This window comes from Paroedura picta, chromosome 7, assembly GCF_049243985.1.
Source record: "Paroedura picta isolate Pp20150507F chromosome 7, Ppicta_v3.0, whole genome shotgun sequence".
Lineage (NCBI taxonomy): Eukaryota > Metazoa > Chordata > Lepidosauria > Squamata > Gekkonidae > Paroedura > Paroedura picta.
The window spans coordinates 93831765-93850076 of NC_135375.1; the positions used below are offsets into that span (position 1 = coordinate 93831765).

At 45.0% G+C, this 18312-nt stretch overlaps 1 protein-coding gene across 2 annotated transcripts; it reads right to left on the reverse strand.

Annotated features, from left to right (window-relative positions):
- Positions 1–664: 664 nt before the first annotated feature.
- Positions 665–18312, reverse strand: POFUT3 (protein O-fucosyltransferase 3). 2 transcript variants are annotated; one of them, XM_077345432.1, is made up of 5 exons: positions 18173–18312; positions 16331–16660; positions 11301–11595; positions 6571–7406; positions 665–4632 (listed from the first exon to the last, which is right to left on the reverse strand). In XM_077345432.1, the coding sequence occupies exons 2-5, from the start codon at positions 16409–16411 to the stop codon at positions 4408–4410; spliced, it is 1437 nt and encodes a 478-aa protein (XP_077201547.1). In that variant the 5' UTR covers positions 16412–16660; positions 18173–18312; the 3' UTR covers positions 665–4407. The 2 variants fall into 2 exon arrangements, with proteins under 2 accessions (XP_077201547.1, XP_077201548.1); XM_077345433.1 differs by having other exon boundaries at positions 16331–16657; positions 18173–18282.

Sequence of the window (18312 nt, forward strand, 5' to 3'; positions counted from 1 at the left end):
TGGGAAGGGGGGGGCAGGTGTGTCCTCAGCTATGCTTCCTAATTATATTCTGCATAATTGCACCACTTCTGGGGTTTCCCAAAGCCTGAGGAATGTTTCAGGGGGTTCCCAACAGTAAAAAGATAGATGGTTTAAATCAGGGGTAGTCAAACTGCGGCCTTCCAGATGTCCATGGACTACAATTCCCAGGAGCCCCCTGCCAGCATTTGCTGGCAGGGGGCTCCTGGGAATTGTAGTCCATGGTCATCTGGAGGGCCGCAGTTTGACTACCCCTGGTTTAAATAATAGCTTCAAAAATTCGAGGATGTAAAACCCTCTAAGGGGGAGGGGGGCAGTGTCTATAACCCACAAAGATTCTTGTGCATGCAGATAGTATTTCTACATAGGAAGAGGACAAATTCCCTGCCCTCCCATTTTGTCTGTGTTCTCCCATGATGGATAAGCTGGTTCTCACCAAATCTCAGGATCAACTTTTGGGGACAGGAATGTAAGTGGCCAGTGTTAGAGAGAGCCTGGGGTGTGGAAGAGATCCATGAAAATGCTACTCCATTCTTTATCGATAAAATCCATTCACTGGTTTCTTCACAGATCTGTAAGAATTGCTCGTTGCTTTTATAGCAGAAAGGTTATCAATGTGTTCTATAAACAAACCATGAACTCTCCATTCTTTTTCAGACTCTTTATTGCATTTTAAAGTTTGCATATTCAGATGTTACAGATCAACGGAACATCCAATAACACTGAAAAGTTCCCCCTAACATGATTACTTTCTAACATAATGCAAACTGTTAGTGGCTTATGGACACCCCCCACCCCCCAGACATCATGGAGGCTGAAAGAGTAGTGCAATCACAAGAAGAACTAGCACTAATAATCATTGCAATCATGATTAAGGTGGCAAGTACAATTTATGGTGGCAACGAACCTTCAGAACTCAATGTTCTTAGGTTGCAACTGAGAACTCACTTAATCAGTATGCCAAATTGTAAGGATTCTGGTTTATAGCTTGATCTTATGCAACATCAGATGCTCACTGATTTCAGTGGGGTTAGATGCTCTTGAGTCTGCAGTTGATCAGGAACTCACTGGCCGACACAGACGGGTAACCCTCTACACCAGGACTTCCAAACCAGGGCTTCCTGGAGGCCTGAGGTTCCCCAAGAGCTCCCCAGTGGATCACCGGCCTTTCCCCTATATCTTGCCTTAATGGTCTCAGTCACCCGAGTTTTGGTCAGCCCAGTTTCGGGGTTCTTTGAAGCCTGAAAAATATTTCAGGGACTCCTCTTATGGTCAAAAAGTTGAAAAAGGCTGCCCTACACAAACCAAACCTTCCCCCCATACATACAGAGGCTGGACAGGAATACTTCCAACTGGGATGCCGGCCTGCTACTTGTAGCTGCCACCTCCTTGATTAAAGTTAAGATCTCTTGCTAAGGGGGACACCCCTTATAGACTTAAAAGGACTGGGCCTTATCGTATGACTTTCAAGGCAGAGGTGGCTTACCATAGCCTGCCTTTCTGTAGTAACCCTGGATTTTCTTGGTGGTCTCTCATCCAAGCACTAACCAGAGCCTACCCTGCTTAGCTTCTGAGATCTGACAAGATAAACCTAGCTTGGGTCATCCAGTTCAGGGATCTTACCTACTCCTCAAGTTCAAGTCAACCCTGCTTAGCTTCTGAAATTTGACAAGATCAAGCCAACCTGGGCCAACAAGGTCAGGGATTTTGCCTACTACCCGTGCCTACGTCAACACTGCTTAGCTTCCAAGATCTGACAAGATCAAGCTAGCCTGGGCCAACCAGGTCAGGAATCTTGCCTACTATCCATGCATATGTCAACACTGCTTAGTTTCCAAGATCTCATGAGATCAAGTTAACCTGGGCTCAACTACTACCCAAACGTTTAAAAACTGAATGGGAATGGAACCTGGGACCTTCTATGTGCTATGCAGATGCTCTACCACAGAGCCACAGCCCCTTCCCTGCCATGTTTCCTCTAATGCAGAGCTTGTATATCAGCAAGATAAACACATCAGCCATGTCCTGTAGCCTGCTTTGTGCTGGCCACCCTCTGTTCTTACGATTTCTGAAGGCTCTTTGACACTGCCCAAGGCACATGGAGTTGTGTTTAACTTCACAGGTCACAAATGATGAGGGCTTGTACTAATGGGAGAAACAGCGCTGAATCCTAGAAGACTCAGTTTGGTTAAGAGAGGGAGTCACCCCCCCCCCCAAAAAAAATGGGGCATATTTTGCCATTCCATTTTTAAACTGCAGACACTGGGTGAATCTTAACTAACCTTCCCCTCCCCTTACTTTAAATCTGTCTCTGGGCTTCAGCACATGGGTGCCAAGTGCTAATGCATTTTATATTTCTTGCTCAGCATTGGGAAACCTGAGCCTGCCAAGTTTCGAGTAAAACTGCTGATGCCAAGGGGACTGCTGACGTGCAAACATGCTGAGCAACAGAAGCCCTCCAAAGATATCCACCTGTCGGGGGCGGGGTGTTTTGGCACAGAGGTCAGCCCCGTGCCGCTATAATCACAGAAGCTGGTCAGCGCAGGGACGGACACCGTACCAAAGACCTTGTGCGCTTCCGAGCAACAAGCTGTCTAAGCAAGCGCTGACTCCCAAGGCCTTGAAATTGCAAAAACCTGGCTTGCCAGTGGTCTTCATGCAGGTGCAGAAGTGGGGCCTTGTTCCATCAGACATCTAATTATATAAGGGAAGAGGTGCCTGCTTATTTTCCTGGATATCCTTCTGTACTTTTAAAAACTGGCGGCTTGCTGCAATTCAAAGGGGCAGAACAATCCCACTCTTTTGGGTTTTTTACTTTTTTGCAATCTGCATACTGTGCAGATTCCAGCCTGGACACATGGGTGCAGGAAGTTTTCCTGCCTGCGCTGCTTCTCGTTGTAAGCCAAGGCCCAGCTACATCTAGCTGTAATGTGTGTTTTCCAACCAAGACTCTCTGAATTTGGGCAGCGGAGGATTTTGCTGCAATTTGGGTGCAATGGATGGAAGATATCTGCCCTCTGTTGGCTAGAAGTATGTATACCCCTGGCCAGAAGCCTTATACTACCTGCCAATCAAAGTGGACTATATTCCTTCCTGTATCCGGACGGAACTCTGCAGCTTAAACAAGTCCTGTCCTGAGAATCTCCTGACATCTCTATTTTGACCCCAATCACTGTACATGTTGATCCCACCCTTCCAACAGGGGCGGTGTGCATTCTTCCTTTTATCCCCACAATGGCATCCCTGGGAGACAGGTTAGGATGCAAGAAGAGCAACTGGCTCAAGGTCACTCAATGAACATCCTCGCCATGGGTGGATTTGGCTCATTTCCAGGCAACAGAGATCAGTTCCCCTGGAGAATATGGCTGTTTTGGAGGATGGACTGCATAGTATTATACTTCACTGAGGTTTGTCCCTGCCCCAAATCTCATCCACTCCCAGCTTCACCCCCAAAATCTCCAGGTTTGCCCCAACCTGGAGCTGGCAACCCTGAGTCCCATGCTGCTTAGATAACCTCCACAAAACAGTGCATGTCACAGCTGACTTACAGAGACCCCAGCAAGGGGCTTTCAAGACAAGTGAGAAGCAGAGATTGTTTGCCACTGCCTTCCTTTGCAGTGTGTTGAATCATAGAGTTGGAAGGGACCATGGTGTCCCTTAGTGGTCTCCCTTCCAGGTCCTGACTCTGCTTAGCTTCCAAGATCAGATGAGATCACGCTGTACTGTACTTCCGCCCTGAACTCAGTATCCAGGTCAGGAGAAAGACATGGCTCTTCCTTGCCATGTGGTTCTCCTTCGCAGATGTCACCAGGACTTTCAGCTCTATTGGTCAGCCCTTGCATGCTGGTCACACCAAAGGCCTCAGATGCAGCCTTTCCTTGGAGACCCCCTCATCATGTACCTTTCCCAGGGTGATTGCAGCTGTCCTTTGCCAGACCAGATTCAGGTAGAGTCCTGCCCCCTGAGGTTTAACTTCCCAGCATATTTGCCATGTCAGTTCATGTGCAAGGTCCTTCGCTTGGGTGGTTCATAAGCACATCGTTTAGCTGAACCCTGTGGCAGATGTCTTTATATCAGGACCGCCTCGGAAGCCATCTCCAAAACGGAAGCAGCCACAATGCAAAAGACAAAGGGTAGACTTTACTTAATTGTGGTGTATGTGCTCCAGTGTTCATAATTTACACTAGTATTAATATAGAAACATCTCAGACCCAATTGGGTCGTTTCTATTCCGGATTAGCATCCACTGAATACCACAGTTTCTTCTAGTACGTTCTGCTGCTAAAACCACTTCTCGGCTTATTACAGCCTTTTATAGGCAACGACTCGCCCTACGAGCTCACTTGCAGGCTAGTTCCCCTCCCTAGCTGGAGTCCAAGGACCTTCAAGTCATTCCCTGAATACGAGAGTCCAAAATTCCTGCGTTGTGAAATTTCGGTTCCTTTCGACCAGCCGCCTCAGAGCCTTCGCTTCTCTCTTGGACTGCTCAAAACTCGGTATCCACATGTCTCGTAGAGCCGTTCTGTGAGTGTTTGAAGATGAAAAAACAAACACCTCAGGTCTGGGACAGCTCAGGTGATTGGATTCCGCATTCCATCTTCTTGGCAACATTCCCTGGTGGAAAAGACAGAGAAATGCTATGTAAATTTTATTAAACAGCACGTAGGACAGATGATATGGGGACTGAAAAGCTACCACTTCCACACAGTGATCTCTTAGCTTCTCAAGGCCCGGACCCAGTTTGGACATTGGCCCAGGTGAGAGAACCGGATACATCTCAGTTTATCATTGCCAAACAGGTGGACTTCATCAGTAATCAGGATGGGAGGCCACTAGTCGTCCACTAAAAGTAGAGATGCAGTATATAAACATATTTAAAATGTTTGCTTTTTTAATGTGTTTTCTCTCTTTGTTATCCCCTTTGCTCCAAGAAAGTAAAAAAGGGGGGATTCTATCATCAATGCAACACATTTTTCCTAGCAATAGCTCTGACTTGGATCAAACTTTATTTCAATTTAATAAATGATTGTTGTTGTTGTTGTTATTGTTCTTGCTGCCCTCTCTTCTGGTAGGCTCAGGGTTTGGTGACTACAGTATAAAAGATCCAACATATACAATTTATATAGTTAAACAATTAATATATAATTTAGGATTTAAAAACATTAAAAGCCATGTCCTAAAAAAAACAGTATTGAGAGGGGCTAGTTTAATGGGCAGAGTAATGTTTCTTGAGTGGGGTTCTTTGGCAGGGGGGGCAGCAGTTTTTTCAATGGTTGTTTCCAGGCCTCAAACACAGGCCTGGTGGAATGCTGTGTCTTGCAAAACTAGATTTTTTTGGGAGGCGAGGGGGACTGTAACTCTTTCTGAAGGTTCACTCTCCTCTCCAATATTTCCAAGATAAAAATGTTCAAAAGTGTTCACGGAATTGTCTTGTTTGCAACTTCAAAGGCCTGAAGTGCAAGTTCAAAGATATGGGGGTACCAAACATCAGCAGCCGCTGCACTGCCCATCTTATACGTATCTCAGTGGCACATGTGAAACAAGCAAATGCTTTCAGTTCCACAGGTCCTTCTGATTACAGGTGGGCTTACACAACAGAGAACAGCTTAGACAGAAATCTTACCTGAAGATCTTAATTCCACGCCACATGATAGACATATTCCTAGACTTGGTTCCTAGACCACACAGTCTCTGAAATTGTAAGACTTGGAGTCATAAAGGAAAAGGTACTAAGCTCCAAATCTAGGACCTTCTGGAGTTTGAATCCAGCCACCCAACAGAGGTCCCCGCAGAAATGACAGAACGGTCTGCAGCCATTTGACAGCACTGCAATATGAGACTTGAAACACAAGTCCAGGGCTTTAAAACTCTCTGCAACCTCAAGGCCTGTGGGAAGACATCAGGACTGAGGGCCTAATTTGGGGGCCTGGGTCTTTCATGAGCACTGTTTGAAGTTTCCTGTTGTGAATTGATGTGAAGCCAGATTCCGATCTGAGCAGGACAACACTTATGCCTTTCTCCCCCTATGCTGGCTTCCTTAAGCCAAAACAACTCCAGACACTGCTATTTGCCCCACTGGGTAACCTTCACACCCTCCATCAGTACACGTGGAGCCCCTATGGGACATACGGTTCCCCCTAGGCTGTTCCGGGTTGCAAAAAACGACACAGGGGGAACGCTGTAGCTCTTCTTCATGCACCACGGTCCCAATCTGAATTGGGCCCCACAGAACTAGGGTTTGAGTTCCTGGTGGGACATTCACAAATGTACACAGATCACACAAACCTGGAGAAAGACATAAGGCGTAGTTGGACCCTACCTACATCAGTTAAAATCTGATAGCAAATCAGCATCTTCCTTTGTGGGAGCGCTCCTGGGTCCTGCAGAGCCCAAGTCTGACTGTACCTAAAAACTGTATTCTGGATTTGTGGCTGGGAACCTGCTCCCAACAATATGGCAGTTCTCAGGAACTTGGGTACCTGACAGGTCTGATTTAAGTTCCCTGTGTGTCCACAGCCTGGCTGGAATCCAGAAGACCAATTTATAAATTACCTTTGCTTCTCTCCTGAGGTTTTCCCACACTTTCGTACACACCATGCACTCAAAAGCATCGATGTAATTGTCCTTCGTGATATCCTGCACTCCCCAGGTACGTTCTCTCATGGCGGCGAGAAGCCGTTCGTTGGAGATATGGCCTTTTAATTTCCACTCAAGGTAGGCCTCGTACTCCTTGTCGTCTGCATCCAAAGCCTTGATGTGCAGTGCCAGCTCCTTGGGGTGTGAAAAACCTGCGACGAGGATAGCACTTTTATTGCTGGGAAGCCAGTCTGTGACGCTGGGAGAGCCATAATAAACAGGGACCACCCCCAGCTTCAGCGGTCTCCAGAGTTTCTCGGTGATATAATCCTCACAAACAGCGTTCTCAAAAGCCAAGACAAATTTGTACTGAGCGAGTATCTTGTAGAAGCTATCGCTGTCCATGAACGCCGGGTTTTTGAGAGGCTCCGGAAGATCTCTGTTATGCAAACAGGCTCCGTAAGAGTCCACCTCAATGTGGGCCATCAGTTCCCTCACGTAGCTGTCCCTGTCAGAGGGGGGGTCACAGTCGGACTGCACGTAGACAAGGGGAGCAAGTCTCTTCCTCAGGCTGTTCTTCTCTTGCAAAGGGGTCATGTACCTCAGTGACTTTAAGGCTTCGATACTCTCAAGGTACTGAGTTGTGAGGGGTAAGTGTGAGTGGCGGCTGAACGTTGCTGTGTAGTTGAACAAGGTGATTGCTGGACTCTGGAAGAGTTTATAGTTATTTTTGGGGGACTCCTCGTGGAAAAGGGCCCAGTCGTGGTGGTCTTTGCGAGGAAGAGGTAAGGCGTCAATATTAAAGTCTGTACCTAGAATTAAAAAAACAAACAAACAAAGAGCATTTCTCTTGACAATTATTTTGAGTTTTTAATTTTGTTTTCGTCGTCAAGTCGCAGCTAACTTATGGTGACCCTTGGTGGGGTTTTCAAGGCAAGAGGTGTTTAGAAGAAAAGTTGGCTTTTATATGCCGCTTTTATCTCCCAGGAGTCTCAAAGTGGCTTATAACAGAATCATAGTTGGAATGCAGGAAATCACAACTACCTCCCCCCCCCAGTGACCCCAATTTCATGTCTAAATGATCCCCCCCCCACCAAAAATTGCCTTTCCTTTCCTCTCCCCACAACAAATACCCAGTGTAGTAGGAGAGGCTGAGAGAGCCCTGATATCACTGCTCAGGCAGAACAGCTATATCAGGGCTGTGACAAGCCCAAGGTCATCCAGATGGCTGCATGTGGGAGAGGACTGAGGAATCAAATCCCGCTCGCCAGATTAGAAGTCTAATTTCTCATTTGAGGCTTTATTAAAATTTTAGAAACATGTATTATTAAAAACAATTTTATAAACACAGAAGGATTACAGGAGCTCAAATGTTTAAAAAACATTAAAGAATATCGTTGGTACACATAAAACATCTAAGTTGAGTACACCAATAATGCCAACGGCAATGGAGGGGGGAAAAAACCCGTTGAAACTATTTAACATTTGTCTATTATATCTGTGTGCATCTGTACAATTGACCTCTGATGAGGATCTATTACAGGGGTAGTCAAACTGCGGCCCTCCAAATGTCCATGGACTACAATTCCCATGAGCAGGGGCTCATGGTAACTGTAGTCCATGGACATCTGGAGGGCCGCAGTTTGACTACCCCTGATCTATTAGATTGAAACACATTAGGTTAAAGTCAACTGTTTTTTTTTACATTATTGGTGTACTCAGATGTTTTATGTGTGCCAACTAGATATTTCTTTATGGTTTATAAATATTTGAGCACCTATAATAATCTGTTTATATTTTTCTAAAATTGATTATACCCCTAACCTTTTTGGTTCTCGCCTGTGTTTCAGGTTGGCTTTTTGTTTCCCTTTATGTCACTTGTTATTAAAAAACAAACAAACCAGGAGCTATTCCTGCTGAGAAAGGAAAACAGAAAACCTCAGTAAACTATGAGAAAAAAATGAAGAACGTTCAGAGAGAAACATTCTACAGACCTATACTCTCAAGGTGAAAAATATGACAGATTCACAATGCTGTATCCCATCAATCTAAGTCAATAGGATGGGTAGTCTTTATGGATACAAGAGTGGTCAGAATATGCTCCGGACCAGAAAAAGATGGAGAGGAGAGGTCTATTAAAGGCACAATAAAATTTCAATTATGGGCACTTTTCAAAATTTAAGACAGGAAATCTGTCATGTGGCAGTGAGAGAACAGAATAACAGGCTACCCTAAGGTGCTGGCAGTGGAAAGTCCTGACTTACAGCAACCCCTAGTGCGGTTTTCAAGGCGAGAGCCAATCAGAGATGGCTTGCCACTGCCTGCTTCCACGTCATGACCCCGGCATTCCTTGGAGGTGTCCCACCCAAATACTAGCCAGGGCCCACCCTGCTTAGCTTCTGAGATCTGAAGAGACTGGGTTAGCCTGGGCTATCCAGGTTGAGGCATCCTAAGGTAAGCATGGACCAAAAAAAACCCCCTTTGGTTGTCCTCTAGTTACCTGCTAAGGTTCTTTTTTAATGTAGTAGCCAGTCCCACTGATACAGAAAGTAATTTTAAATGACAGTCAAAAGCGTCAAGAGACTGGAAGCCAAGAGCCTAGGAAAGGAAGCCTAAAACCATCTGCTGTGTTCCAGAAAGCCTCTTGCCAGGTTCAAGTGCCACACTCATCATGGAGGCCTTCTTAGAACAAGGCAGAAATGATTCAGGAAAGTGCATGTGGAGCGTCCCCCTTTATAGAAGCGCATCTATTTGTTTATGGACAAATATTGTATGATTTATTTCAGGGGGGAAATAACCCAGCCCTAAACATTTCATGTAGAACTATGTGGTGGTGTAAAGTGCCTTCAAGTTGCAGCTAACAGTTGTAAAGTGCCTTCAAGTTGCAGCTAACAGGCCAGCAGGGCTGGCCAAACTATGGCTCATGGGAATTGTAGTCCATGGACATCTGGAAAGCCACAGTTTGGCCACCCCTGCAGGTGTTTTCAAGACATTTTCAGAACTGGTTTTTCACTGCCTGCTTCTGAACACAAACCTAGGAATTCCTTGGTGTTCTCCCATCCAGTTACTAAGCAGAGCCAGTGCTGCTTAGCTTCTGAGAGCTGATCAAGGCTATCCTGGGTTCCGGGTCAGGGCTATGCAGAAGTATAGGCCACTGAAATTTTAAAGACTTAAGGCAGCACAATCCACCTGGAGATTTTTGCAAGCATGTGGCGAGATTTCATCAGTTGAATCAAGACTACTTTTTAAATTCTGCAGGAGCGGTGTTTAAAAACCACCATACAATTTGGCATAAGAGGCTCTTGAATGCAGAGTGTCTGGGTATTTAAAATCAAGGAGTCTCAGAAGGCCACTGTCTTGGCCAAATGTGATATGAAAGTTGATCTTGTCAAAATAACTGGGACATTAAAACCCTGAGCGAAGGTATTTAACATTAGGCTGTATAGCAGTTCCAATGGAGGCTGCCATCCAAGGCATACTTATTCAGTAAATTAGCTTTCTTATTGTCTAAAAAACCATGTCAACTTTTATAAAGATAGATTCAAGTGGGAAGCTGTGTTGGTCTGAAGTGGCACAACAAAATTTGAGTGCGATGACACCTTTCAGACCTACAAAGATTTATTCAAGGCATTAGCTTGCAATGAAGAGGCAATTGTAAGGAATATAGATATAACAGTTGAATGTTAGCATATGTAGTGAGATAAGAAACCAATATCCCTGTTGAGTCCTGGGGATTCCATTGTCATTTGGGACAATGGGACTGTAATGTGATGTAAGTATGTATGTAATGTAATTTAGAATCTAACTCTCTGCAGACAGGAGAACAAGCACAGTAGGGCTTGTCACTTGTGGGGATGCTTCCATGCTTGGGTGGAGACAGATGGGACTAGCAACAAGTCTCTTAATTACTTCTTTCCACAACTGGGAAAGCACCTGCCACTAATCACTACCTTAACATTTTTATATCCCCATTTTTTTTAATGACAACTGAACCTAAAGGACAGATTTTGTTATTCTCGAAAGGAACTAGTCAGTCATGCTGCATATTTGGTATAATGCTGTTTACTAATTTACTACTAATTTACTCTCTCCTTATATCTGTACTCTTATGATTTTTGTTCCATTGTCTGAGGAAGCATGCATGGACATGAAAGCTCACACCTTGAATAAATCTTTGATGGTCTTAAAGGTGCCAATGGACTCAAATTTAGTCAAGTCAACTTTTGATTACTTTCCTATTCTCCATTCATTCATCCACTGAGGCTGCTAACTCTTCAAGATCTTCCGCAGGTGAGGGCATTTATCCCCATGTTGTGAAATGCTTTGTCTTCCAATTCAAGGGTAGCAAGCCATGACAACTGTCAACTCTTCTTCCACTGACTGATTTAGCAGTTTCTTGTAACTACGTGACAATTATTTCCATGAGGCTATCATACTTTGGTCACATCCTGAGAAGAAAAGAGCAGCTGAGAAATGCAATAATGCTAGAAAAAGCTGAGGGCAGCAGGAAAAGAGGAAGATCCAACATGAGACGGACTGACTCAGCCAAGGAAGTCATGGTCCTGTCTGTAAGACCTGAGCAAGGCTATTAATGGCAGGATGTTTTGCATGCCAGTATTCATAGGGTCACCATAAACTGAAAGCGATCTGGCAAAATTTAAAACACATACACACATCTCAAAAATCAAAGCAAACTGATTCCTTACCGTAGAAGAGAAACGCTTTTGTCATAGGATTGTCCTGATAAGTCCTGTTGATAGTAAAGAAGCAGGCATCCTGGCCACACTGACCAAGCCGCCCAGTCTCTCCCGTCAGCGGAGACCACCAAACCAAGACAGGATGGTTGTCTTTATCCACGATTGTCCTTATGGAGCTGGAAAATTCTGGTTTCTTGGCCAATACGCGTGCATCTTTCTGGTGCTCTTCCTCCTTGAATACACCTTTCTGTGAAGCCGAGCTTTTCATTTCCATCCTTTCAGACTTTCCAAGTTCTACAACCACCTTTTGTAAATGGAGAGAAATCCAGATTATCCCATGCAATGATAGCAAGATTCACAGTCAGTTTGGAGAACAATCAGTCAGATGTCATTGGTCAGTTAGTTGCTTTCCTAATGCCCATCTGGACACTACTGATGGTTGCCTGGATCTATATGTACTTCAGATAATGCCTGATGGGACTCCCATTTTGGAATGACTCATTGCAAAGGACTTCTGAAATCTGTACCTGTTCCCTGTTCCCTGTAAACCGTCCTGAGCCTTCGGGAAAGGGTGGTATATAAATATAAATAAATAAATAATTAAACAAACAAACAAACAAATAATATCTTTAGGAATGCTGCCAGGACAGGAGAAAGAAATCCACCTAAATAAACTTGGGACTTCCTACTTTGTATGCTTTTTGCCACTTTTAAAATGTTTTTCTTCTAAAATTAGGCAAGCCACAACCCTTGTTGGTGGAATAATACAAGCTGTGAGGACAGCTTCATACGTGTCAAGTGCTGAAATAACAGCAACAGTGAGTGAAGGGTTAAAAATCCTCACTAGGCAGACAGAGCCAGAGCCACAGGCTGCTCTGAGCTCTCTGACTGGCCAGCAACAGTTAAGTGAAAGTTGATATTCTAGCTGTGTGCTGGAAGGGAGGAATTCTGAGTCTATTTCTGGTTCTGACAGAACCTTAGCTGATCACCTACTTGGAAGAGAAATTCTAGCGAGAAGCCTGAATTTACTACTGGCAGCTAATCCTCACAGTATCTGGACAACTAGAGCAGTTATTTGGCAGTGAGGATTTGGGCACTGAGGTGTTAATTCCCATATTAGGCCTTCTAAGAATGAGAAGGAGGATCCCTATCTAGTTAGTAAGGGGAATCGGGTGTGTTTACTTCCACAGATTCCTGTGTGCTCCAGTTACCCCAGTAGGCAGTAGGATACTGGTTCATCTCAGAAGAGAGAAAGTGATGGTACAAGCTAAGAGTGCTCACTTTCTAGGAACCAGGGGAGTTCAGGGGAATTCAAAAAAATTTTTTTTAATGTGTTTTGGGATAAAACTCAGTAACACACGTTCTCAGGTTGAAAGAATTCTTAACATCTGAAAAAAAGCCGATTAACATCTAAGAAAAGCCTGTAAAATAACAAATTTGTATAAAGAAACTTGATTCTTTATTCCAACTACCCTTTCCCTCTTTGTGGAATAAAATTCTTAGTTGGTTTATTGGTAAAAATTCTTGTGCCATTCAGACAAAGGGTTTTAGGGAAAGAAGGCTCTTCATCTTCCCCAAAAATTTCTAGGGCTGAGAAAAGCCCAAAAGAGCTTCATTTTTATAACAAAGAAAGCAACACTACTAGGCTAACCCTGTCTCTGTGGGAACAACATTTCATTTGGGAAGGAAAATTCACCTGAGAGTGGGGAAGCGTTAGAGACAACTGTCATACAAGCCTATCTGTCTTATATTTCAGCCCAGTAATGCAAATAAAATATACTGAACAATGAAGGAAGTACAATGAAGAAAGAGTCAGTTTGGTGTACTGGTTAAAGAGCGGCAAACTCTTATCTGGAGAACCCAGTTTGATTCTCCACTTCTCCATGTGCAACCAGCTGGGTGACAACCTTGGGCCTGGCAAGGTTTTCTCAGAGCTCTCTCATCCTCACCTACCTCAGAGGGTGCCTGTTGTGAGGACAGGAAGGATAGGAAATGGTAAGCTGCTTTGAGACTCCTTTAGGCTGCGAAAAGAGAGGTATAGAAACCAACTCCTTCATATGTGTCAAGTGTTAACATGAAACACACTCATTTTCTTTGCAACGCAATCCAATTATTGGCTTCCCCTCCTCTTACCTACATAATTTCTCCAGCCTATTTCCCTGGGGTTTCAGTTCAAAAAGGACTTCTGAAAAGTCTCAGCACACTAGAACAAATCATATCAGGAAAGTGTACTGGGGGGGGGGGTTGAACCTTTGGACTTTGAGGAACAACAGGATGTGGGGCCGGAGGTTATAAAGAATCTGCAAGTCCCTTGTGCTACGACAATTCATTAAACTTGGCCTGAATATTTTCCATATACTAAATGCAGTACTTAAACTGATTAATCAGTAACGTTTAGAAACCAATGGGTTGTGACCTCCAACTACAATTTTGTTCTACTAGACTCAATGGGACTCCTGTGGGGATAAATTATTTCAGGATTTCATTGTTCTCACATGATTACAGTCAAGTTAGTTGGATGACTGTTCACCGTTAATCAGGCTTTGGGTTGCCAACTTATTAACCAGCTGCTGTAATTGTGCACACATGACCAAAATGAACCTTTCTGCAGCATTATCCCACCTAACATATACGCAGCATGATGAACATGTAGCAGTAGTTATAGTAAAGCTCTAAGAAACATCAAAATCCCAAAAGCTTGGTATAGTGATTAAGAATGGCAGCTTCTAATCTGGTGAGCCGGGTTTGATTCCCTGCTCCACCACATGCAGCCAGTTCGGTGATCTTGGATTCCTCACAGTTCCGTTAGAGCTGTTCTAACAGAGCAGTTCTGAGAGCTCTCTCAGCCCCACTTCCCTTACAGGGTTTCTGTTGTGTGGTGAGGAAGGGAAGGCGATTGTACGGCACTGAGACTCCTTCAGGTAATGAAATGTGTGGTATAACGACCAACTCTTCTTCTTCTTCTAATTTGACTCTTCTATTTCATGTATCTGATGTAACTTTGTGTCATTAATTAATGCGTTTATCCAATTACCTTATTATGGGTTGAATTCAACCAGTTTTTCTACTAATCTGAACAGAAGGAGGAATCCTCTTATTCTGCGAATTATGGGATATCCATGAACAAAACCCATGTGAGACCAGGTCTATACTAGGGGAAACAGGTGAGGTTGAAAGAAGAAGCTGGCTGGAACTATCCTTATATCTGTACTTTCCTGCTGCCCCAACTATTTAGATATGGATTTGCACAAAGTCCTTTTCAAACACTGCATTCATGTGTACTCATGATGCTGCTGATATGTGCCATCTACATGTTGCCTGAACAGTACAATGAGTGTGTTTTGCATGCATTGGTTTTTTTGAGTTGTGGCTAAAGCATATCCAAGCTGTGTGGACATGTAAAATACACATGGATGTCAAATACTCACATCAACAGTGTATATTAGGAACATCACCAGTGTTACATGCTTCCCATACATGTGGCTGCTAAAGTCCTGATATATGTGGAAGTTGCTAACATTAAAATTTGGCCAGCATTATATCTAAACCTTTTTTAAAAATGAACTTGTTTTGTCTAGCTTCTGAAGTGCAGTTTATAAACTCATTTCGACCATGACTCTCTATCTCCCATTTGAATTGAATCCTCTTTTACTGCCCAGTGTAAATGTGTTTACTCAGATGGTCCCATTATCTTTAATGAAGAGCCAATGCTAGTGGGAGCTCAACAATATTATATAAAAACTCATCCTATCATTTTCACCCTATAAAGGTGAAGATTATATTTAAATTATCCTATCATTTTCACCCCATAAATGGTATAATTTATGCACAATAAACTGAAGTCATTAAGAGATTCTCACTGATCAGATTATCTTTCCCCACCAGATCTGCTCATCATTTACCAAGAGCAGCTAAACTGGGACAAAACAATTCACAATCATGTAAACGCCACTGTTTTACACATTCCGATAAAAATATTTATATATTTATACTCCATTCGTCTCCTTAAAGTAGTTTACACCGTTTTCCCTTCCTCTGTTTCATTTTACAGCAACAACCTTGTGAGGTAGGTTACTGAGTGAGTGAGTGTCCCAAAATCACCCAGCAAGCTTTCAAAGTAGAGTGTGGATTCAAATCTGGGTTTCCCAGATCCTGATCTGACCCTGTGACTACTACCCCATCACTAGCTACCATTAGCATCTGTCCTCTTTCCAATAAAAATTTGCCATGGAAGATCAGTGCAACGAGAATAAAAATTTGAGAGCTTAGGGTGGTGACCTCGTAGAGAAAGAAGGAAGATGGGCAAATGGAAAAGAAGCAGGTAAAGGAGGAGGAGAAAGAGGGTGAGTGAAACTCTTTTTCTTCTGTTCTGAAGATATCCGGACGTTGCCAGTGTCTACATCAGCCTTTTTCAACCTTTTGAACATGGAGGTACCACTGAAATATTTTTCAGGCTTCTAAGGATCAGGAAGTGATGTCAGCTGGCCACGCCTCTCTTCCATGCCCCCTGGAAGTGAGAGGAGCTTTGGCTGGCAAAGGTTAAATGGCCAGGGCCTGTCCCCTTCCCACCCTTCCTAGCCCATCACTGGCCACTTTGAGAGGAGAGGTCAACATGACCTAATAACGATAGACATTTTTTAAAATGTTCCCTTCCTCTTCATTTGGACATGGAAATGGCAGGCACAGAATGGGAGGGTTATCCCCAGCGGTCTACACCCATTTCACCCTGACTTGCATGACCCAGGTTTGCCCGATCTTTCCAAATTTTGGATAAGCACGCTCTAGTTGGTGCAGGGATGGGAGACCACCCAGGAAGTCCAGGGTTGCTATGCAGAGACAGGCGTTGGCAAAACACCTTTGGTCGTCTCTTGCCTTGAAAGCCCTACCAGGGTCGCCATAAGTTGGCTGTGACTTGGCAACCCCTTCCACCACCAGCAGGTTGTCCGCTTAACCTACGGCCACCACCAACCACTACATACAGCGACTGTATTCTTCCCTTCTAACACTTTCCAGTTTGCTGTCCTAATGATCTGTGATACCTGGAGAGTGACGAGTAGGAAAAAGAACGCCATCACGCAGAAACAGGATGCCCAAAATCTCTTCTTCCTGATTGCATTCATTCCTTAATGTTCAGGCACGAAGGGTCTGCCTTAATGGTCCAGGGTTACTTTGCGTGCTCCATCCCAGGAAGAGGTCCAGCTGAAGACTGCCTTTCAGGTATGGTGTGTCACTCTGGCCACCAATGGCATAGATCTGACGCCATCGAGGACAGAGAACCAAATCTGAGGGCAGAGTGGACTTCTGATCTTCAATCAACAGCAAAACAGATTCTTGGGCCCAGGAATTTTTGGAGCGAACACATCCGTCTGCTAAATCAAAACACATAATTCTGAGTTAGATTTTTGAGACTGTAGTCCTACATGGGCACATGTCAACCAAAGTAGTCTAGCACGTCTGTGTTGTGTGGTGCTTTTTGAGAGTAAAAACAATATGGAATTTTAGTTTGCAAAGCCTGAGAATCTCCGTTTTCTTTGTGTTCATAAAGAAAGCAAATTTCTAGCCTGCTAGGATAAGCTTGAGAGAGTCATACCTGACAAAATCTTGTAAATTAAAGATGGTAGTCTGATGGGGAACCTAGTTGCGTTTGTTCCTCTCAATTCATCCGTCCAAGATAAAAGTAGAGTAAGTAAGCAATGTATGTACATTCCCTAAATTTACATAAACTATGAAACTCAGAATCCAGCTTTTCGGGGCTCAAAATGTGGTGCAAATACCGCTGAGTCTATCAAAATCTGCACCTCCAGTCTGACCGGCAGCAGCTGCATGGCAGGTATCTTTCCTATCACCCAATCTTTGTAGAGATGCCACAGATTGAACAGGGGACCTTCCTCACGCAAAGCAGCTTCTCTACTTCTGAGGTCTCTGAGGTCTCTCAAGCCAGGACTGCTGCCCTCCTTTCAGTAGTTCAGACTTCTCTTGAAAGGAACTGATGTTCGTCTAGATGAAAACTAGGGCTGTCTGCTCTGGGTCAGGGAATACCTGGAAAGTTGGGGTGGTGGAGCTGGAAGTGGGAGGAATTTGGGGCAGGGAGTCTAATGCTGTGGCGTCTCCCCTCCAAAGCTGTCCTCTTCTCTCTTTCGTCTGGAGATGCTCTAACTCACGGGGATGCCACCTGGGGACTGGCACCCCTAAGACTAACAGGGTTCCCCATTTAACCCAGCCGTGGAGCGGGGGAAGCCGTTCCCGTAAGCGTCCCCGCCACCTTCTTTTCCAGAGGGGCTGCTCTGTCAACCAACATGGACGGGAGCAAACTTTTCCTCCAGAGTTGCCCCCTTCGAAGGCGCGGGAAGCCCGTGGTCTGGACAGGGGCCACTCGGCGCAGGAGGGTGCTGCCCAGCCCGCCCAGACCTCGGCCATGCCCCGCTCGAAGCTTTTCCTCTCCCGCCGGGGAAGGCTGGTTCGAGACGGGTCCGGCTTCCCAAGCTCCGGCGGCGCTTTTCTCCCGGGCTGCAGACAGGGGCGAGCGGGGAGGTGTTTGTTTACTTGGCGCCACAAACAGCCCCGGAGGGCCGAGAGAAGGAGAGATGCAAGCGCCGGTGGAAAGAGCGGCTCACTGAGTTGCATTTCACACACGCACACGCCGCACCCTCTTCGCTTTGCACGCACACAAGCACACACAGCGGCTCTTTGCCTGCAACGGCGGCTGCCTTTTCGAAAGCGACACATAACTTCAGAGTATGGCGAACAAACAAGCCCGGGCAAGGATGCCGCAGTTGCAGGCGGCTCCGGCCGTCTTTCGAGGTTTTGCAGCCTCCCAGCCGGAGATCCCGCGCACAATGGGGGGGGGGGGGGTTGCAAAAAGCACCCCCCAAGGTACTCACCGCCCCCGGAGGACTGCTCGGCTCGCTTGTTTTGTTGCTAGGCTCTTGATACTTTCAGTTTGTGCCTTTGGCCCCGCCGGATTTGCTCGGGTGGCGGAAAACCAGGACCGGATCAGAGAGCTGCCCGGGTCAAGCCTTCC